Here is a 23,882-nt window from a genome sequence, read left to right as displayed (position 1 = left end):
TGGTGCTAATTTGCCTGAAAGGTTTTTTGTGGCTCCAGACTCCTCATCAGTTGCACCTATGCCTCGTGGGTATCAATCTCTTAGACCTGTTCAATAAGTCACATCTGTCTAGGCATCAGTTCTGTGGGTTTGGCCTATTTGCTCTTGCTGCTGTCTTCAGCCCAGGCCCCCTTATTCCGGCCTTGGCTCTTGTGATGACAGCCACTGTGCTGAGACTCTCAGCACCAGCCTAGGTTCCATCTGGGCCCCCTATACTCCATGTCTCTCCTCCCTGTCCTCTGACTCTCACTGAACTAATTTCTCCCTCTCTGGCCTTTGGGCCATGGAAGAGCTAAACCCTTTACAACTGGGCTGTCCCAGCCATGGGAATGTTCACCCCCTCCCCCCTCCACTGGCAGTTGAAACCTCACAGGACGCTTCAAGGCTCCTGCAATGCAGCCTCTAAGTCTCCCCTCAATATTCATAAAACAACTCATGTCATCCTCACCAGGGTGAACTCAGAACTCAGAAGAGGCTTTGTAAGCAAGATCTCCCCTTTCTGTGACTCCAGGCTCAACAGCAGCCTGCCTGGGAGCTGCTCATCCTTCCCCAGCCAGGGTATAACCACTCTTATATCAGGAATTCCCTCCCCTTCCAGCCAGCCCATCCTATCCCTTGGCCAGAGCACAAGGGGTCTCAGTCCTGTCAGCCCTGCGTGGTTTCAGTGTGGCTGTGGCAGGGTTGTTGGTGATTGTCGGTACATGTCACTTTTCCCCTTTTGACTGCTTGCCTTCTGGGGCTTTTCCCTAGTGACATTCTTGACTTTCTTGCCTACTATATTGTCTTTTCCTGATTCATATCTCTTTGGGCCACAAAGACCCAAGCCTTAAAGGGTCCTCACAAGTTTTGTTTGTCCCACAGCCTTCTCCTAGTAACAGGGCAGGGGTTCCCTCTTACAGGCTCCAAGACTGCACAGGGCACATGCCATTCCTCCAGCAGCAGCAGGACTTCTTTATCAAACACCAGAGAGGCCTGAGTCATGTTCCGAAGAGCACACTTGTAATATCCTGGCATCTTATAGCCTGCCACTCTGCCCTGCCTTCTGCCTGACTTCAGACTAACATGGCTAACTACCTCAAACTGTAGTCAACCAGAGGCAACACCACTGGCGTGGCAGTGAAACTAGTGGTAAAGCACAATAATCTGATAACCAGCATCTCTCTCCACTTGCCTTGGCATAAATCAGATGCAGCTTAGCTAACGTCAGCAGTATTACACTGGTGTTAAATCACCAAAACTGAAAGCACAGTAAGAGCTTTCATGGGCAGGTGTGCGATATAGCACTTCAAATAAAATCCTGGTGTTTTTCATGTCTCCCTCCCCTGAATGCTATATGTTTATAAGGATACATTTACAACTGTGCAAATCACATTTACATCTCAAAAATCATGGTGGAAAGGGAAGGGATTTACTGTATTTCTCTTAGCTAAATATTTCACTGGTGGTTCAGATCAGGTGTGGATTTATAACTGTATAATCAAGCTATTTTCAGCTGACCTGTCAGTAATGGATTGCCTGTCATAAACACTTGGAAACTTGCCTATGCAAACATTTGTGCTCGAGCAGTCTAACATCACAATGGCATTACCTTTTCATGACACAAACCTTAAAAAGTTCTTCTGCTTATGTAATTTCACATGCTTACCAAAGGATGCACTTACCGATCTCACAGTCTCTTCCTGTAAATTCCTCAGGACACATGCAGTGATAATAACTACGATCATACGCAGTGGAACAGGTCCCTCCATTTTTGCATGGGTTCTTCTCACAATAATCTAAAGAGTTTATGAAATAAATTATTTTTTGCTCATAGTTGCCAGATAAATCAGTCTTTGGTGAGTCAGATATTACCTCATTATGCAGAATATTAAAAATATGCATTCAGTTGCATTGTGGATGTAATTTTATTTCAATAGTTATTCAATGTTCTTTTTAAATTGTATAGTCACTGCTTTTATCCAACTCTATGAAACTGCATCATAAAACAGTGAGATCTAGTGCAGTCCAACTGAATGAAATGGATGCACACTTTATAACCAAGGCAGCATCTGACACATTATCACTGCTCACAATATCAATAAAGTGAAACCAAAGGTAATAAAGTAAGGCTGCAGAACAAATGTCCACAAGATGGAGCTATTCCTTTACACTAGGGATTAAAAAATAACGCTGCAGTTTTCATTTACCCAGACAAATACCCTGCATATTTTACACTGAAGCATAACTGGTGGGATCATGTACCCCTCTTGAATTTTACACAGATTGTACTTTCCTGGCAGGCACAGAATATCTGGGCTGCTCTGTGCCCCAAAAGATTTTTTTTTTAATCACGGAAAGCCTGGGTCTCTTTTCGCAGTGTTGTGCCCCCATGCCCACAAGGCCAAGTATAGATAGAGGCTTTATGTGACACATTACCACAGACTGTGACCTTTTAGTGGGATGTCATATTGAGCCACCCATCAGCTGCTGTGAACTGGTGCATCTCCAACGAAAGCCAACTGAACCATGTTAGTTTACACCAACTTAGCAGCTAATGCAGAGGTGTCCAACCTTTTTGAAAATGGGGCTAGATCACGAACTTTTTATCACCCAGTGGGCCGGCGAGCCATATTCAAAGACTTCACAGGAAGTGGTGTCACGTCAGGAAGTGATGTCGCATGACCTTTGACACCAATGAAGTTGCAGGAAGTGACAATGAAATGGGTGTGGAAATATGCTTTAAAATCCAAAATAAAAACAATATAAAAGCAAGAATGAAATAATACCAAACACATGACTAAAATAAAGACTTTTGCTTCTACTCACTTCTCAATAAATGAAAGAAGCATAATGCAAGTCAACAGATCAAATGTGGAAAAGATATAAGCCAGAGTGGAAACTAATCAAAGCAACAAAATATGGGCATTTTTTAGAATAATCTTCAAGAAGATTTACTTTTATTGAATTAATAACTTGTTAGTAAGACATCTTTAACAAGTAGTAACAAGTTGAACCCCCCAATCCCGTATAAAGAGAAACAGAAGCAAACACAATCCAAACACTGGACAGTATTTTTACCTGCTCCAGATTTATGTTGGAGCCCAGATCATTCATGCTCTATTCTTGAGCATATTGTTCAGTATTAAAGGAGCATACAGCACAGCTACAGGGGGCTCAGACACAGCTTTCCCTCCCTGGCACAGCCCAGCCAGCCCATCCCGTCCCCTGTCAAGCGGTGGCTTCCCCACATGCTGCTGCACTTTCCCCCCACCTGTGCCAGCTGGTCCCAAAAGGCAGGAGGCGTCACCGCCGCTTCTGCCGGGCGTCCCCAGCAGCACATGCGAAGCCAGCTTCAGCCGCATGCTGCCCCACCCAGCCAGGTCAGCACCAGCCAGGAAAAGCAGCATGTGGCTGAAGTCAGCTTCCCAGGTGCTGCTGAGAAAGGGAGGAGGCCGGCCAGGTTGGCACCAGCCAGCAGAAGCGGTGGCAGAGCCATGTGTTGCTCAGGACTGACCGGTGCAGGCAGGGGGAAATGCAGCTGAGCCCCTGCCGGGCTCCTCCTGTCCCCAGCAGCACATGAGAAGCCAGTTTCAGCTGCATGCTGCTTTTCCTGGCCGGTGCTGACCCAGCTGGGTCCACCCCATCCGGAGCAGCACGGGGCTGAAGTCGGCTTCCCACTTGTTGCTGGGGACAGGAGGCGGCAGGCCGGGTCTGCGCTGGCCAGCAGAAGTGGTGGCGGAGCCATGTGCTGCTCAGGACGGGATGAGCCTGGCCGCAGGGGCTCAGCTGCATTTTCCCTCTGCCTGCACTGGTCAGTCCCAAGTGGCAAACAGCTCTGCTGCCGCTTCTGCTGGCTGGTGCCACCTGGCCGGCCTCCTCCCATCCCCAGCAGCACATGGGAATTCGGCTTCAGCTGAATGCTGCTCTGGATGGGACAGACCTGCCCAGGTCTCTTCCCACGTGCACCGTGTCAGCAACATCAAGCTGATGCAGGGCGTGTGGGAACCTTGTCCCTTCCCCAGCCCTTCAGCAGCCATCAGGAAGCTGCTGAGGGGCTGGGGAAGGGACAAGAGATGGGAACGAAAGTAAACCGTGTTTACTTTCATTTCCTGTCACAGCACCGAGGGCCACAGAAAAATGCTTTGGCGGGCCACATGGCAGCCTGTGGGCCATATGTTGGACAAGCCTGAGCTAATGCAATGGTTTACTTGCATTTGCAATTGCCCCTGTCCCCATCCATCACCTCTCTCTGCCTTGGTGACAGCACAGCCCATTTTGACTGGAAGCGAGATTACAGAGTTGCTATCATCACTTCCCAAGTTAGACAAGGGAGCAAGACTCGGTTTGCAAGGGCTCCCGCCAATGCCCTTGATGGACCCCAATGAAAAATCTCTGGCAACTGCTAATTTTGCTCTGAGCTGTTCTATTGGGCACTCTGCATCCCCCCCATTTCCCTGGAGGAGACCTGAGAGCCTGGCAAAGAGTGCTGCGCCCATGGACACGTAGAGAGCCATGGCAGCAGCAGGGACAGAACCCAAGCACTGCTCGGTCCCGGCGTTTGCCACTCCTGCTCAAGGAGAAATGCTGTCAGCTGGGAGCAGTGTCAGGGCCACTGAGCGCAGCCTGAACCCATGCCCTGGAAAACCTGGCGCTATGGAACAAGCCCTGGACTTGAACAGTAAAGAACTGTAAAGCCACAGTACAGGGATGTGCTTTGAGCAGGTACTGTGCTTCCAACATACTGGTTCTCCCAAGCAGATGACCCAAAAGGTAAAAAGCAAGGCCACACATTAAAGACAAAGAAGCAACCCAAAACACATACTGAAGGATAGACCATGAACTTCATGGTGCCAAAAAATCTAGACTAGCTCCCTCAAAGTCCAGTGATTTCCTCTGGATGACAATAGTGAAACCAGATTCCAGCGTATTCACTGGTAGACACACCCATAGAAACATCAAAAGGGCATGTACAGATGATGACTATGCTGCTTCATCTGCCATTTTATAGTTGTGAAATACTGACATTGTTCAATGTTTCTTCAAAGGCAATATCCTAGAGACTTTTTTCCTGTAACAGTCAAGCTCTTGCTTTCCCAGAAGGCTGTCCAGGGTAGTGAAGCAGCAGACAAATCATTTTTGATGTCCTCCCCAAGTCAACAAAGCAGGACCCCGACTCTTTCCTCATTGCATTCCCTTCCACTAATACTGAGTCATTTCCCTGTCTGTCTCCCCTGCAACATCCTCATCTCACTTCCCCTCATTTATTGTGGCACACCAAACAGTTGCCGTGCCAGACCGCACCTCAGGCTGTCCCATGCTATTAACCCATCACTGAGAGAAACCCTCATTCAACTGCTTTCACATTTGCCAACAACCATCATAGTGTCAAATTCTCCAAACTGTGTTGAAGAAAGGAGTCATCTTTTCTCGCGCTTCTACTTTTATCTCCACCCTGCAGTTTCCCAGAATACTTTCCATTTGAATGAGACACTTCACAGAACTGAGACCACTCTTCAGACACGTTTCTGGTATGATGGCTTCTCCCTCTAGATAGGCATCCCATGTGACCATAGTTCTTTTTTTCACACACTTCTGTCTTTCTGTGCCTCAGAAAAATATGGTATATGGCACTCTTCCCTCTTGAGACCTAAACAAAATCTTACTGAGGTAAAACTACCACTGACTTCAATGGAATTTCCATCAACCTCTTAAGGCCTGGTCTTGCTGGGTACTTTGGCTCCTGACAATTATAGTACAAGCCCCTCAATTCAGCCAAGTGCTTAGTAGGGCTGTGTGAGGCCTTGGACCATGCTTCGGATCTGGAGAAGCTTCAGACACTTCGGCGTCCGAAGCAGCATGTCAATATCGAAGCCCTGGATTTGTTAGGCTTTCCAAACCACTTCAGAAAAGCTTCAGAGCTACCTCAAAGATCCTACCATAGGGTATAATGGGAAATCAATGAAATATCTATAACTTGGTTGTTTTTTTTGTCTGATTTGGATGAAACTTGCAGGGATGGTAGCCTCTGCTGAGAGCATGAAGCCTGCCAAGTTTTAAGAAGATCAGTGCAGGGGCTTGGGGGGAACTGCACCTCAAGCTGCTGACCAGCAAAACTCATGACATAGATGACCCGGTGCGTGTTAAGGTGCAGCAGGGTGAAAGCTGCAGGGATGCTAGCCCCTGCTGAGGCCACAAAGCCTGCCAGCTGTCAAGGGGATCGGTGCAGGGGTTCTGGAGCCGTGCACCTCTGGCTGCTGACAGGCAAAACTTGTGACATGGGTGCTTGTGCAACTGACTGTCTCTGTCTTGAGGCAGTTGAATGTCTGTATGGATTATTTCCTCTCCTTAGTCTGTGGTTTCGTAGAGGTTCCAGTTCTCTCATATAACTAGGAGAAACTGAATTTGCATATTATACATCTACCCTAAAAATACAATGAAAACAGGGGAAATGCACACCTGTAAATTTAAAAGAAGCTTCAAACCTAAAGAAGATGCAGTAGCCTGTCGCAGTGCACCCAGGTGCCCTGCGCCTAAAAGCGGAGACAACTTGGGAGAGACCCCTACTGGCAGGAAGGGGGAGGCTCAGCTGCCAGTCACCAGGGCTGCGCAGATGCTGGTTGCCGGGGGCAACCAGTAAAACCAGCTGACAGGAAGGGGCAGGGCTTAGCCCTTCTAAAGCCCAGGCAGGAGGACAGGAGAGCAGTTCCTCTCCAGCGGCTGTGGGAGTAGGGACTCAGCTAGGACAGACGGAGGGGAGAACTCTGGCAGTGTGAACATCCCCCAGTCGCTGCTGGGGTTGGGGAGCCCTCCCTCTCATTCTCCCTCACTCTCTAGTAGGAAGTGAATCTGGTTTGATCAGACAGTCTAGTTTTTATGTTGTAGCACAGGGGCTTTGTGTTTTTATGTTCCCTGTTTTGACCGGAGGACCGTGTGAGGCTATTAGGGGTTGGAGGAGGCCTCATAGGGACTCCCCAGTAGCATGGGGGTTCCTGGCACTGGAGAGGGCACAGCATTTGTGGGGTGCATTGGCCCCAGTCCCAGAGCGAGAGGGGGGCAGCAAGGAGCCCCAGAGCGAGAGGGGGCAGCGAGGAGCCCCAGAAGTAACGAGGAGAGCCAAGACATAACAGGGCCCAGGTCAACCCACATCAACACCATCTGCAAGGCTTGGGCTGCCGTGTAGGGGAGGAAAAGGAGCCACAGGTAGCACCCCCTGTCACTGGGGCGCAAAATATGGGCAGCCTCCTGCTGATTACAACAACCTACTAATCAAGTAAGATCAAGGCATGGCAGGTGAGTAAGCAGGCAGTTGGCCCATTAGAGGTGGGCAGAGCCACTCCCAGAAAGGCTCCAATAGTGATACTCCTGTCACATAGCCACATTCAGAAGCAACAATCACTGCCACTCAAAATGAAAATTACAGGAAAACGATTGAGAGAAAAATAAATGTAGTACAAATTTTGGCAGGATTCATATTAAACTGGTAATTCTTGCTGGCAGAATCTACCAGCTATTCTGAGTGTAATAATCCCTCATTCATTCTCTAGGGGGAGCTACATATCCTGAGCAAGGCTCGAGCCAGTGAAAGAGTAAAGGCCTTGTTACACAGTAAGTTTAAGCCTCTTCTGGAGCTCTTAAACCCTGGACTGCCTACACATTAACACCTTTAATGGCTGAAAGCACTTGTTATTCATTTTTAAATTGTGCCTTTTTAGGGCAGGGTTATACCTAATCCACCTAATATTGCTTCTGTTCCATGAAGTTGTGGCTACTCCCTACAGCTGTTCCACCCAAGTTGAAGTCCTCCAGCATCCCAAGATGCAGTGGCCCCACCAAAGTCAGGACGAGCAGGGATACCAGAGTGCAGTGAGGCTGGGCATAGCGCCTCACCCCTCAAAGACATCAGACAGAGCAAGAGCTGCAGTGGGGACAATGCAGGAGGCCAGGCTCCAGAGAGAAAAAGATTGAACCCCTAAGAGCTCAAGCAGTGAGCCAATACAGTAGCAAGAGGCATTGCAGTCACCAGGTACCCAAGGCTGCAGCACTTGCTCTGCCCAGTGGCAGCAGCGAGCAGGTCAGGCCCTTTGCTCCCAGTCCTGCTCCAAGCTTCCAGTGGCAAGTCACAGCAGGTGCAAGCAAAGGACGCTATTCAAAGTTAAATATGGTAGGGGGCACTGCATAACAGTTCAACCCTGCTGACGTCTTAGTACTAAATTACAGCAGGAGGCACTAAACTACAGTTCACATAATGTGCAGATTGGTGACAGTTGTTTAGTTTTATTAATTGACATATTTTACTTAAGTATAATGTCAGTATTTCCATTACTGTCATAATGTAGGTACTGACTTTCATGAATGTGGCTGTGCCCCTGTGCTCCTGGAATGTGGCTGTGCCCCTGTGCTCCTGGCATAGTCCAAGCACCCCAGTCTTCAACACACCGACATGGACATCTGCTGGGAGGAGCAGTCAGCTAGATCCAACCTTTCATGTAGGTTCTTAACCTGCATACAGGACCTTCACCTAGCACAGGAGGTATATGGTCCCACTAGGGGAAACACCTTACTGGACTTGGTCCTGTCTACAGGGGATGATTTGGTGGGGGATCTGCTGATACAAGGTAGCCTAGGGGACAGTGACCATCACTTGATTGAATTCACTGTCCGGTGTAGGATGGAAAATATAACTAGTAGGGCAGAAGTGCTAGACTTCAGAAGGGCTAATTTCACTGTGCTCAGGAGATTAGCTAGTGAATGTAAGGTGCTGCACCTAGGGAGAAGGAATCACCAGCACACTTACAGGCTGGGGGAAGATCTTCTCAGCAGCAAAGCAGCAGAAAGGGATCTTGGAGTCACTGTTGACTCTAAGATGAACATGAGTCATCAAAGTGATCAGTAAAGCTAACCGCACTTTAGCAGGTGCATGACAAACAGATCCAAGGAGGTGATACTTCCCCTTTATACGGCATTGGTCAGGCCGCAGTTGGAATACGGTGTCCAGTTTTGGGCGCAACACTTCAAGGGGGATACCGACAGCCTCAAGAGGGTTCAGAGGAGGGCCACTCATACGGTTAGGGGCTTGTAGGCAAAGCCCTATGAGGAGACATTGAGGGCCCTGGATCTCTTCAGCCTCCACAAGAGAAGGCTGAAAGGTGAGGCTGAGAGGTGATCATGTAGCCTCCTACAAATTCATCAAGAGGGGGACAGCAAGGAATAGGAGATGCTCTGTTTACCAGGGCACCCCTTGGAATAATTAGGAACAATGGCCACAAACTGACGGAGAACAGATTTAGGTTAGACATCAGAAAGAATTTCTTGATGGTAAGGGTTTCCAAAATCTGGAACGGGTTTCCAAGGGAGGTGGTGCTCTCCCCTGCTTTGGAGGTCTCTAAGAGGCTAGATATATACCTGCCTGGGGTCCCCAGTGCTCTTTCCTGTGCAGGGCAGGGGGTCGAACTTGATGATCTGCTAAGGTCCCTTCCGACCCAAACATCTATGAGTCTATGACATCCTCTACTTGTCAATAGACTGAATTTGGAAACTACTAACACAAAAAGGTTTATTTTCAATATTTATTTAATTTAATTAATGAACTTAAAAAAGGAGAAGATTGATCCATGTTGGATTGTAGTGGCACCTGGTGGCCAAGAGGGCTTAAGACATACAATTTGGAGAGTTGACATGTATGTGACATGTACACGTGACAGATCTTTTGTCCGCAATGGGACAATTTGCCATGATCAAACTGAAGTACTTCAGAGGTGGTCTAACTTGCCACGCTCCAAGTCAGTTTGACACAACAAAACCTCATGTACATGTACACGTACATAATGATGCCATGATGCTAGCCAAATGGTTATTTATCATCACATTTCACCATGCGTACATGGGCAAAAGATCACATGTACAAGCGCCCTAAAGTGGCTCCACTAAATTGAACAACACTAAGTCAATTAACATTTATTTGGCTTACAATGTAAGGCATAACAAGACCCTAAGGAAACCTGCTAGGAGGCGAGGGGGCTGCTATACTGCAGAGAAGCTGGCAACTCCAGAAGAACTCAGACATGCTGAAGCATAACAAGCAGAACAAGGGAAATAAGGCACACAGGGTACTGGGAGAAGTGGGGCAGGTAGGGACATAGGTTTGAATAACCATGAATATCCAAAGAGCAGCAAGCAGAAAGAGAGAATCTATCAGCACTGAAACCAATAGTGTTCTACATATAAATTACTCTCAAGATCAATAATATTCAATCAAGCACGAGTCATTTCCTATGAGGGGTTTTGACCATTTTATCAAATTCTGGATTTGGCAGCAGGGAAGGATGAGCCACAAGTGAATTCCAGGCTGGTCTCATTTCACTAATGTACCCTGTGGAGGCCAGAAAGCCAAAGAAATAAGTTCTGGGCCAGTTCAGGCCCTGGCTGACATGAATCACAAACTTTAGGGATTAAGTGAGGGGGGAAAGTGGATCCGGCTAACTATAGGCCCATCAGCCTGACTTCTATCCTGGGGAAGATCTTAGAAAAGTTTATTAAAGAGGCCATCCTTAATGGACTGGCCGACACCAACATCCTAAGGGATAGGCAACACGGGTTTGTTGTGGGTAGGTCTTGCTTGACCAATCTCATTTCCTTCTACGACCAGGTGACCTATCACCTGGACAAGGGAGAAGAGATTGATGTCATATATCTTGACTTCAAAAAAGACTTTGATCTGGTATCCCATGATCACCTCTTGGGGAAACTGGCCAATTGTGGCCTTGGGTCCACCACGATCTGCTGGCTGGGAAATTGGCTCCATGGTCAGACCCAAAGGGTAGTAATTGGTGGAAGTCACTCATCATGGTGTCCTGTGACCAGCGGGGTCCCCCAAGGCTCTGTACTTGGACCCATATTGTTCAACATCTTCATTAATGATGTGGACATTGGAGTCAGGAACAGACTGGCTAAGTTCGCTGATGACACCAAACTTTGGGGCAAAGCATCCATGCCAAAAGACAGGCGTGTGATCCAAGCTGACCTGGACAGGCTCAGCAAATGGGCAGACAAGGACCTGATGGTGTTTAACACTGAAAAATGCAAGGTTCTCCACCTTGGGAAGAAAAACCTGCAGCATCCTTATAGGCTCGGCAGTGCTACGCTGGCTAGCACTACAGAAGAAAGAGGTTTGGGGGTCATCATTGACCACAAGATGAACATGAGCCTGCAATGCAATTCTGCGGCTAGTAAAGTGACCAAAATGCTGGCTTGCATCCATAGATGCTTCTCGGGTAAATCCCAGGACATCATTCTCCCCTCGTACTCGGCCTTGGTGAGGCCGCAGCTGGAGTACTGCATCCAGTTTTGGGCTCCATAATTCAAAAAGGATGTGGAGAAGCTTGAGAGAGTCCAGAGGAGAGCCACGCACATGATCAGAGGTCAGGAAAAAAGACCTTACAACGACAGGCTGAGAGCCATGGGGCTCTTTAGCCTGGAAAAGCGCAGGCTCAGGGGTGATCTGATGGCCACCTATAAGTTTATCAGGGGTGACCACCAGGATCTGGGGGAACGTTTGTTCACCAGAGCGCCCCAAGGGATGACGAGGTCGAACAGTCATAAACTACTACAAGACCATTTCAGGCTGGACATAAGGAAGAATTTCTTTACTGTCTGAGCCCCCAAGGTCTGGAACAGTCTGCCAGCGGAGGTGGTTCAAGCACCTATATTGAACACCTTCAAGAACAAATTGGATGCTTAACTTGCTGGGATCCTATGACCCCAGCTGACTTCCTGCCCTTTGGGTGGGGGGCTAAACTCGATGATCTTCTGAGGTCCCTTCCAGCCCTAATGTCTGTGAAATCTATGAAATCTAAGCCTAGGAAGTAAGAGGCAGACAAAGTACACAAGAAAGACAGGAAACATGATGTTAGTGTGAAGACAGGGTCAAATGGGGAGGCAAGGAAGGGAGACAAACAAGGAACTTAGGAAAGAAGGAAAATGAGGAAGGAGCAGGAAGACGTAAGAATCCAGAGAGAGAAATCACTGCAGGATCCTGGCCAGAAAAGATGGAGAGAACAGAAAAAACGTAAAGGGGCAGAGAGGAAAATAGGAAAGGAGTAAGGTCAAGAAGATGTAAAGAGAGAAAGTTGAGGAAATGGAGCACAAATAAAAGGGCAAGTAAATGCAAGGAGAAAGAAAGGAAGCAAGAACCTCCTTCTCAATTCAATTTACACCTAAGACCAAGAGTGAGAATTTTCAGGATTATTAAGAATCACAAATGGCCCCGTACCACAAATCAAAGCAGTTCTGGGGAAGGAAAATATAAATTCTTTGATTACCCTGCATCTGCACACAGCAGCTGACACTGGATTCTTGAAAGGAGAGAAATTTAACAGCAGCCTTAGAAGTCTCCTTCCAACATATAAGAAAGGGAATCCTCTTTAAAAGGGAATTATCAGCTAGGCTTCACTCTGACAGTGAGAAGCTTTTTGAAGGGTTTGCAGCTATTATTGTGTGTCACTTCCAACATTTTAAAACCAGGGAGCAATAAAAATACTTGCTAATAAATAAGCAGCATATGAAACTGTCATAGCTTGGCTCCTTTAAGTATGAACTTTTTATGTCTGTCTCACAAATGCATGACAAATAAATGTATGTTATTATCCATTTTGTTTGAAGTCACAAGTATTTGCCTCCAATCCACCATGAACCCATTTCAAAGCCAGTTTGGGAACTAATTTAAAGCTGTTAAATCCCAGGTGCCCTGTTGCCCTCCACCTAATTTCAGACTCAGTCTGTGATTCAACCAGAGTTTTGTTTTTTTCTAGCATGTCGCTGCACTGCAAGCTGTTTGGGCGGTAAAATCCCTGACAGGGTGGAGGGTTGTTTGCTAGCAGACAGCTGAACCTACAAACAAACCATGTAACTTGTTTCAAAGGTCCATAAATTCAAACAGGGAGAGAACATCTAAGAATATGACAGTGTCTGGCTTGAATTCTGTAGTGTAAACAAGGCAGGTTATGTCACAAAATAATACAGGAGAGGAAGAAAAGCATTTTTTTCTCCATGAGCACTTCGGTTCTGATCCAAACAAGGATACAGGCACTACAGTGCTGAGCACTGGAATACCTAACTTGAAGGTACATGGCCCCCATAGTGGAATCCAGCACACAGAGGATTGTTTATACCTAGGGTACCATCCATCCTGGTAGCTGAGACAATCCTGGATTTCAGAGGCCAGTCTCTGCCAGTTGGTGAGAATTAAAATGAGTGTCCTGGAAACACAAGGGCGCATGGTGCAGTCTGTCAGGGAGGCAAAGCAGCACAGCATGCCAGGCAGGCACTACAGCTACCCACCTGCCTAAGGTACCATACCACCCACCCCTGCCTCTGCCTGCAGCAGCACAGTTGACTTGGGAGGGCTGGGGGGGACAGTGTCCCAGGTTTCCCATTCATCCATATGGTCGCACTACCACAGCAGCAGTATGTCCCAAATGACAAGTACACCAACGCACTTCAGAGCCAGCAAGCCACTAGTACAGCTGCTTTCTAGTTTCCAAAGGCCCTGCAAGAGTGGTTATTGAGGACAAGCTTGGAGCATCTTCACTGGTAAACATGTGGCTGTAGATTACATCAGCAAACTTAAGTGGGCATGGTATGCTCAGCCCAGAGCTCCCTGGGACCCACTGCTGATGGGGAATGAACAAGCCCTGACTTCAGCCCCTGAACTCCCTTAGGAATCTCAAAAATCCACATTTAGTGTGGATCTGCCAAGAGTTAACCAACAAACACTGGGGACAAGAGTGTACCTTAAGCCTTCACTGCTGTTACAAGGTACCTACCTCCCCTGAGGTGCCATGGCCCAGAGCGCTCTCCTGATGCTAAAGGCCAGTGTTATTTAAGACTGATCGAGGTGATCTCTTCCATGGGAAAATCCAGGATTTTCAAGTGAGGCGTAGGTGGTGTGGTGCATCATCACATACTGCATGATATATTTTTCTCCGATTAATGAGAAACCAGAAGCTTTACTAATATGCTAGTGTCGTCGAGCCATATTATTCATAGAATAGAATCATAGAATCATAGGGTCAGAAGGGACCTTGTAGATCTTCAAGTCCGACCCCCCGGAGGAAAAAAAAAGACTCAAATGAGTCCATCCAGGTAGGCATCTAGCCTTTTCTTCAAGACCCCCAGGGTAGAAGCCAGCATCACTTCCCTTGGAAGTTGGTTCCAGCTCCTAGCTGCCCTAACTGTGAAGCAGTTCTTGCAGATGTCTAATCTAAACCTACTCTCCAATAACTTGTGTCCATTATTCCTTGTCATGCCAGGGGGTGCTAGGGGAAACAGTGTCTCCCCCAAACCCTTCTGGTCCCCCCTAGTGAGTTTATAGGCAGTCACCAGCCCCCCCCTCAGCCTTCTCTTGTGAAGGCTGAACAGGTTTAGGTCCCGCAGTCTTTCATGGTAGGGTCTGCCCTGTAGTCCCTGGATCATGCAGGTGGGCCCTCCTCTGGACCCTTTCAATGTTGTCCACATCCCTCTTGAAGTGGGGCACCCAGAACTGGACGCAGTACTCCAGCTGCACCCTGACCAGCGTCGCATAGAGGGGGAGGATCACCTCCTTGGACCTGCTTGAGGTGCATCTGTGGATGCACGACAAGGTCCAGTTAGCCCTGCCAACCGTGACCTCGCATTGTTGGCCCATGTTCATCTTGGAGTCAGTAATGACTCCAAGATCCCTTTCTGCCTCTGTGCTCTCAAGAAGGGAGTTTCCCATCTTATAAGTGTGCTGCTGGTTTCTACTGCCTAAGTGTAGCACCCTGCACTTGTCAGTATTGAAACGCATCCTGTTTATATTAGCCCACTCCTGTAACCTATCCAACGATCCAACCTATCATTATTGACTCCAAGATGAACATGAGCTGCCAATGCCAGATTGCAGCCAACAAGGCCAACCTTATCTTGTCATGCATCCAAAGATGCATCTCAAGCCAGTCCAGAGAGGTGATATTCCCCCTCTACGCAACTTTGGTCAGGCCGCAGTTGGAGTACTGCATCCAGTACTGGGCACCGCACTTTAAAGAGGATGTGGCCAGCCTGGAGAGGGTTCAGAGGAGGGCCACCTGTTTGAGAGGGCAGCAGGGCAGGCCCTATGAGGAGAGACTGAGGGATCTGAACCTGTTCAGCCTCAGCAAGAGGAGGCTGAGGGGGGACCTGGTGGCTGCCTACAAACTCATCAGGGGAGATCAACAGCAAATAGGTAGAGCCCTTTTCTCCCCAGCACCACCTGGGGTGACGAGGAACAGTGGTAATAAGCTGACGGAGAATAGGTTTAGGTTAGAGATCAGAAAGCAATATTTTACAGTTAGGGTGGCCAAAATCCCATTCTGTAAGTGTGATGCTGGTTTCTACTGCCTAAGTGCAGCACCCTGCACTTGTCAGTATTGAAACACATCCTGTTTATGTTAGCCCACTCCTGTAACCTATCCAGATCTTGCTACAATCTTTCCCTCCCTACTTCAGTTTCAGCTCAAAGCAAAAATCAATATACCTATTGGAAAGTGCACTTGTTTCCTAGCTTACATATTACGTTTTAAAAAATACAACCAACTAGGCAAAAAATAGTCAAAAGATATTGTCATTAGTTCTTTAGTCATTACAGTTAAATGCACATCTCTCATTTAAATCTGTAAAACAAAATCTAGTATTCTTGATCATTTGAGTGTCTTGATCATGCCTCCAACACTTTGGTATCAGCCCTTTTTATACCTGAGTTAATACTACCACACCTCAGTTAAGGTTTTAGCTAAAGCTAAAAAAAAGTCTGCGGGGCTGTGAAATACATGAGCAATGTTACCAAGAATAGCTAATAGACAGCAAAACTGCAGGAGAAAGGGTATTTTCAATAGTGGAATATGAAGACCATTAAAAAGGAGACAGGGTTGTTAACACTTAGAGTGGAGAGAGTGTAGCAAGTCAGGTAGACGATCTTTTTTTTAAGGAAAATTTTTTATGTCCTGGGTCAAATTAGCCAGATCAGGCCCAAATCCATTTGAAACATTCAGGACCATATGCGGCCCCGCTACCAGCAAGTATCCTCTATCCCAGTCTGGAGCTTCAGATATTTCCAAATTCTTCGGTAGGCATCGTACGTGCACATCCAAGCCCAGAGGCTTGGGCTTCAGATGCCCCCAGGTTTTGCTTGCCTTCAATCATATGGCTGCAGGAGCAAGGTAGGGAGGAGTCTCCCATTTCCATGAAGTTGGCGTGTAGCCAAGATCCCCCCCACTGGAAGCTGGCCAGTGGGAAGCTAACTATGAGGCTCTTGTAGGGAGTCCTGTCTACAAGCAGACAAAGGTGCACCCTCCACTACACAAAGCCATTGGTAAGGCACCTACTTGGTCAGGGTACTACCCCCTGCCACCTTCGTAGTCATGGTATTTCCTCTGCCATATGACAATAAACTGATGTGCTGCCTAAATAGAAATGCTACTGCCCCTCTCAGGCAGCTGGCTTTAAAGTTTGAATAATGCAGGGATCAAAGGGAGTGCAACTTCACTACTGCACCTTTCTCTTCCTCTCCCCCCCCCCCCCACTCCCTACACCACCTTAGATCAAGTCCTGCTCTCTTCTTTTAAAGACCTGCTTAATGAGGAAGTGAGAGTGAGCTGTTTTATAACAGTTCAGTGATTAGGGCACTCACCCAGGACCTAGGAGAGTCAGCATTCAATACCCTCCCTTGTCTGAGAGTGTTCATACCCTCCCACCTCTTCCAGCTCACAGGGGACTGACAGAACCACCAGCCCACGTCGGAGATGGACCATTGGAAATAAAAGAATTCAAGATTCACTGGGCCAGAGAGACGGAGGAAGAGGGAGCATGGCTATAACTGAGTGATTAGGACATGCAGTGGTGCCAGAGAGAGTCCTGGCCCCGCTCCCTGCTCCAGTGATTGTTAATGTGTGTTATCCAATGACTAGTTTATGTAAATTGTGTAAACAGTCTTTGGAGCAGGAACTGAAATAGTAACAATTGATGCCCATGTGGCAGAAGAGACCCTAGGGCAGCTGTGGCAACCCCTAGGGACACCCTAATTCTGCCTTTACTCCCAGTCCTCTATATAACCTCCCCTGTTCTTTTTTCCTGCCATGTCTTGATGTTCCTATGATATTGATTGGGAGGCTGCCCCTGAGTCCAAGAGTGCTCTCACTGTCATCTACCAATCTAGCCGACCTCTTAGGGTCTCTGGGTCCTCAGCTCACTAACTCAAACATACTCAGTTCTCTGCAAGTGTTTCTCTCTGCCCCAGCAGACCTTCTGGTGCCTGGCTCACTGTACATGTGGCCCAAATGGCCCTTATTTAAGCCTCAGGGCTCTCAATCATGCCCCGCTTCTGTCCCCCATAGAAACGCCCATGTCTCACAGATGTCACTTTGTCACCATTTTACCTTCCTGAATAGGCTTTGGCCTTCTTAGCCTTAGCCCACAGGTTACTCTGGCTGTGGACTGGTAGCCTATGCCCACTGTCTCTGGCCTGGATTTTTCGGTCTCCATCTTGCCCCTTCTGGGCTCAGGCTCCGGTCCTCTTGGCTTCAGGCTGCCTCTGTCACTCCTTGTACTCTGGCCACTACAAGACCAGGTCCTGTAAGACTAAACAACCAACTGGGTCCAAAGCAACTTTTGTCTAAAGGGAGAGCTAGCCATGGATCTTTATCTTCTATTATATACAAACAATAACAAGTGTGGTACAGTATTATGGCTCAACGTTATATAAAATCTGTGTGGAAACCTTGATGCTATTCAGTTAACTACCTCTTTCATTGTTTCTAGCTACCTGTTCAATAAATACTTCTATTTCCTTGTCTTTGAAGTAGTCAAAAACGCAATACCTTTTTCTTCTCAAATGCATTCTTTGTAAGAAATTCTACTGTGAAGGTCTACTGTTTCTGTGAGGTATAGATCTGCATGTCTAAGATGATGAGGAAAATATTTCTGTGCTTTTAAAATGCGTAACTGTTTGAAGAAAATCTGGAGAAGCAGAGACAAGCCAAAGCCTACTTTATAATCCTGACCAGCTGTGACACAGGGCAGCAGGACCAGCTTGCAGTTCAGTAAGGAGAAGAACAGTTCAAACAAAAGGGCCTATAAGTACATAAGGGGGTGTGCATCAGGAACTGGAAGAACATCTGTTCACCAGGGCACTCCAAGGGAAGACAAGATCTAACAGTCAAGAACTTCGGGAAAACTGTTTTAGGCTGGACATAAGAAAAAAACTTCTTTACCATCCAAGTCCCCAGAGCCTGGAATAGACTTCCCTCAGAAGTGGTGCAAGCACCTACTCTGGACACTTTTAAGAAACACTTGGATGTCTATCTTGCTGGGATCATTTGACCCCAGCTGTCTTCCTGCCCCTGGGGCAGGGCGGTGGACACAGTGATCTTACGAGGTTTCTTCCAGCCCTAATGTCTATGAAATCTATGAAAATCTATGAAAAGAGCTTGGGAGCCCTGGGTGCAAGTCCCTGCTTTACTAGAGAGGTCCTTGGTGACCTTCAACACATAGGCTTGGCTTCTGATCTATAAAATGTGGATGTCTCCCGGTTGTTTTGAGGATAAGTACATTAAAGATCATGAGGTGCTCATGTCTTTAGTGCTAACGGTCATATTAGTATCAGAACTAGGGACCCCAAAAACAGATGCGTCTTTTGCAGAAGCCAGTCCTTGGCACATCACATGAAATAAATGTATTCCACTAAAAACACAAGATATTGTTCCTTCCTCCAAATGGCATAGTTGCCTTGTCTCAATTGTCTGTATGGAAAAAATACAGTCAGGCAACACTGAAAGATTTGTTTGATATGGTTTAATTTGCCCCCTGCTATACATTTAGAATATGGTTGACCCATAAATCATCAGATGACACAAAATAGCATGAAGCAAGCTCAGCATGCAATGCTAATAAACACCTCTGGTGCTCTTATGGCAGGGCTTTCAATTGAGAATCATTAAACTCATGGCTTTAACTTGTCAAGACTGTTTCTTTTGTGCATACAAGAGCACCATTCCTGAAGTCACTTTGGCTATTAAACAGATATCGCTCTTGTCTTGGGAAAAAGTATTTTGTCCCAGGATAATACAGATTTACATTTCCATTGTCTTTCTCCAATTCCCTCTGACGTATACCAAGTACACCTTTTCCCAGTGCTAGAGTGATGGGCAAACAGCAAGCTTTGCTTTTGAACAGTGATTTATACATTTAAAAAATCTTAAGTGTAACAGTATAGCATTATTTAACATCTTAATGTCTTATTACATATGGTTATATTTATATATAATATATACATATTATATCTTATTTATCAGCTGCTGTAAACTGGCATAGGTGGCCTTCATGGAGTTACACCAGTATAGACTGGTAAAGGATCAACCCCATTGTATTCTCATTGCAAACGAAATGACCAAAAGACCTTATTCTGTGTAATTCACATCCTTTCCCACACCACGTCCAAGCTCAAGTACAAGATCCTCAGAATAGGGCACTTGTCTGTTTGCTTGTCTGCAAAGCAACTTCCACATCTCCCATACAGATAATAAATCACCATAATCTAATAACAGTGGGCGTGTCCCCACAAAATGTTTAATGCACAGAAAACTAATTCTGCTGCGCATCAGTGCAGCTGGTAAAAACCATGCTAATGTGCAGTAGACTTAGTCATAATGCACATCAACAGCACAAAAAATCATTCATCTGCACAAAGTGTAGTAGCACCAATTATGGCACATTAAGTTAGTACCTGTTCCTACAGGTAATAAACTTAATGCCCTGTAATACCGCACATTAATGAATGTGTGTACATACTGAATAAGCAAATGCTATACATCATCAGGCAACCAAATTTTTCTAGAGGACTGTTGTTAAAGTCCTTAATTACTTGCCTTACCTATTTGCTTTCTAGCTGCAGAGGCACAATAGCCCCAGGTCCTGTCACGATCATAGTTGTGTGTAGTTGAACACCTGAAAGAATTGAAAGTGCTTTAAACAACATGTGGGATCAGTTGAAACAAGAATGTCCTTCAAACCTGATCAGCATGAACTAATAACACATACTTTTCTATTTATTTTAATTGCAGCTGTAGCAAGAACAACAACAGGGGTAATCTGCAGAATGGATTTTTAAAAATAGTCCATGTTTGTGATCTATTATCTATTATTATTACTATTATTATTAGCAACTATTTGTAAAAAAAATACTACAGAAAAAGATGACTATGGTAAAATTGCAGTGCCCCACCTTTTTTCAGTTAAAGATAAATTGAGAAAGAGATGTGGATCTGAACTGAGATCCAAACAATTCCTCCAGCAAAACCCTGATTTGATTTTCCTGATATTTCTGAGGTAAAAAAGGACATAACTAAAAGTCTAGGGAAAAAGTAGGTCTCCCTTTATTCCTCATAAACAAATCGGAACCTAACACATTTTTGCTTTTGGTGGGTCACCTTTAATAAACTGGGAGACCAGAAAAGATGTCTAACAAAGGGACTTTCCCTGATTTCTGTGGCAAATGTCTCTAATTTCCCGTTCCTTAATAGTATTTCTACTTTTTAGTTTGCCTGAAAAAAATAACTATAAATGAGGAAATAAACTGCACAAGGGTGATTTCCAGTTAACCTCAAACCTTTGCATCATGATAGTCCTGTTCACTGAAACTCAGCACAGAAATCCTGATGAAGTCAGAAGGACTACATAAGAAACCAAGATTTGCCCAAAAGAAACATAAGGCTAGAAGAAAACTTGTAGGTCTTCAAATCCCGTCTTCTGCATTCATGGGCAAAAATTGTCCAGAAGTATCCACAAGATCATTCACTCTTCCCATACTACAGCCACAAAGTAGCTTATGAAAGATTTTTTTAAACTACAATGTGCTACAGATAAAGATCAAGGAAGACCATTAATGACATAGCATTTGTTAGATTAATCTTGTGTTTTTGATTATTCTTCCTGAGTTGTGGCACCTTGCATTTGTCAGCACTGACCTCCATCCTGGTAGCTCCAGCCCAGCTTTCCAATCTGTCAAGAGCCTTCTGAATTGCATTCCTATCCTCCAACATGTACGCAACGCTTCCCAGTTCACTCAAGAAGCTTTGCCAGCAGCCAGTTTGCCAGCATCCAAATCATTAATAAACACAAACAGCACCGGGCCCAGGAGTCACAGAATTAGGGTTGGAAGGGGCCTCAGGAGGTCCCTGGGAACCTCCTGCCAGCCTGACATGGATCCCTTTATAATTACCCTTTGCTTGTGGCTGTCTAGCCAGTTGTCTGCCTACCTTATAGCAGCCTTGTCCAGCCCATGTTTCTCCAATCTGTTTATGAGAAGGTCATGTTCGCGCCTTTGCCCTTAATTCTACTGAGATTACCAGAACAGCTACTCCACTTGTCTGTCTGTATTCACACCTTGTCTCTGACCTTTAACCTAGCTTGTAACCTGACAGCGGGGCCTTTTTTCTGATTGCATGTACGCTGCCTAGTGTAATGGGCATGACACTTCTGTCAGAGAAATACTGGTGATGGCAGCAGACTTGATTAAAAAGCTCACTCTATTGAGTCTATATATAACACAGCCTGTTGTTTGTGCCCACTTGCAAAGTCTTAAAGGACCAAAAAGGAGTCCTGACAGATAGTGTGAGAGTTGGTACTTAAAGGCCCTGAATATGAAACACGGCTAACTACCTCTTTCTAATTGATATGATACAGTAAGAAAGAGAAGCCAGCCAAGGGAGCAATAACAAGCCCATTAATTCTAATACTATATAGTATTTAAAGGGGGAGGGTTAATATTAAAGGTGTTTAGCATCCATCTACTGCAGGACAGATTTGAAAGATTTTTACATTTGTGGTTTTATTCCAATGATCCTATAAAATTTGGTAATTTAAAGTCCTTGTGCAAAACATTCATGTAGCTCTGTTGTCTTTAGCTAGCTGTTCAGAGCCTTTTCCATTACACAACATTACAAGCTGGTCAGCGTAATGTTGCTTTTTTAAGTGCAGTGTTGCTTTATTAAGCCAGGAATCTTCCAGTTGAGAATCTGTGGACTCATCTTTCCCCTTCATTAATGACACACATCAGTCTGAGACTTTTCTGAAACAATGTTATCAGCACTACACTATTGGTGACAACTTCAAACTTCATGCTTAATTTAAGCCTCATGTTATAGCTGTGGAACAATCATAAACTTTAAGAGAGAACGTCATCCACCTACACTTACAAACCATGAAGAAACTCTCATTAATGTAATTTTAAGACCCAATCTAAAGTCCAATTTTGGAATCTTATTTCAGTGTGTTTTGGATCAGATACTTTTTAAGAAAATGTTTTTAGTTCTGCTTTGAATTTTACTGTAAGTGTGGGACCTTGGGCTGAGAGGCCAGAACAGCTCCCATTGATGCCTGTTTTATTATTTGTATTAATAGATTTATAGATGTTTGGGTCAGAAGGGATCGCAGTAGATCATCGAGTCTGACCCCCGGCCCTGGGCAGGAAAGAGCACTAGGGTTAGATGACCCCAGCCAAATGCATGTCTAGCCTCACCTTAAAGACCCCCAGGGTAGGGGAAAGCACCACCTCCCTTGGAAGTTGGTCCAGATTCTGGCAACCCTTCCTGTGAAGAAGTTCTTCCTGATGTCTAACCTTAACCTGTTCTCTGTCAGTTTGTGGCCGTTGCTCCTAGTTATTCCAAGGGATGCCCTGGTAAAGAGAGCATCTCTGATTCCTTGCTGTGCCCCGCTAATGAATTTGTAGGCAGTGACAAGATCACCTCTCAGTCTTTTCTTGCAGAGGCTGAAGCAATCCAGGTTCCTCAATTCTGGTAGCACCACTCATCTTTCCTGCCAGCTATTAGAATAGGAAAGCTCTGGGGACAGGCAAAGTATCTCAAATGCTTTAAAAGAACAGAATGTTCTTAACTCACCTCTTTTACTTTGTCAAGTGAAATAGAAGAACTGAGGTTGAGCTTCAGCTGTTGTGCAAGGACCAGCCACCAACACCTCCCATGACAGGCCCTGGAAAAAGATGCTACTGCCAAAAGGACCAGAGTCCTCCTCCTGTCCCCCTCCCCAGCGGCCAACAGAATCCCTTGGAATTTGTTATTCTACACCCATTGGCAATCACAGTCAAGGGCGATTATCTTCCATCACTGCCACATCTGTGGGTCCAAAGATGCCTGACAAAGGCTATCTGGGATCAACAGACTGCTACAGCTCAGGCACATGTTTCTGTGTGGGATGGGTATCTCAAATGTCTTGATTCAGTCTGTGACATGCTGTTTCTGCCACTTCCACTTTTCCACCTCTTGTTTTCATCATAAAGTTTAAAAGTACTGAGATCCTTGCACCAGACTCTTTCTTCATTTGGGGCAGCCCTGAGTGATAGTCTCCCATGAGTTGATATCGATGTTACATTTTTCAAGTTGGCCTTGAGGATATCCTTGAAGTGCTTGCTCTGCCTGCCTCTGGAGAGTATGCCTTGACTGAGCCTGGAGAATAAAACTTGCTTTGGAGTCTGAAGTCAGACATCCAGATGATGTGGCTGGCCACTAGTGATGTGTAAGGGGTGCACATGGTTGCATGTGCACCCCCTGAGCATGGCGGTGCACCCCCTATGAAAAGGGGCCGCTGACACTGCCAGTGGTGCCTGCAGGCAATCACCACTCACCACTCTGCCGCCCCTTACTATGCCCCCCACCCAGCTGCTGGGGGCACGCGGCACCCAGCAAAGTTGATGTTGGATGATCATCGCCTTAGTGTTCATGGTGTTTGCTTGCAAGAGGACGCTAATGTTGGTGTGTCTGTCTTCCCACTGGATTCAAAGCATCTTCCCCAAGCAGCATTGATGG

General features: G+C 46.1%; 1 protein-coding gene across 1 annotated transcript in view; it reads right to left on the bottom strand.

The window, feature by feature from the left end:
* Nucleotides 1–23,882, bottom strand: part of HGFAC (HGF activator) — a 97,895-nt gene that overhangs the window by 60,974 nt on the left and 13,039 nt on the right. The window contains exons 4-5 of the mRNA XM_090035492.1: nucleotides 19,934–20,007; nucleotides 1,701–1,814 (exon numbers count right to left, since the gene is read on the bottom strand). Of these exons, the coding sequence (XP_089891618.1) occupies nucleotides 1,701–1,814; nucleotides 19,934–20,007 (188 nt within the window). The remainder of the gene's footprint in view (nucleotides 1–1,700; nucleotides 1,815–19,933; nucleotides 20,008–23,882) is intronic.

The sequence above is a fragment of the Crocodylus siamensis genome, chromosome 2, assembly GCF_052110815.1.
Source record: "Crocodylus siamensis isolate JL-2025a chromosome 2, ASM5211081v1, whole genome shotgun sequence".
Lineage (NCBI taxonomy): Eukaryota > Metazoa > Chordata > Crocodylia > Crocodylidae > Crocodylus > Crocodylus siamensis.
This window is presented reverse-complemented; position numbering and strand designations above follow the sequence as displayed.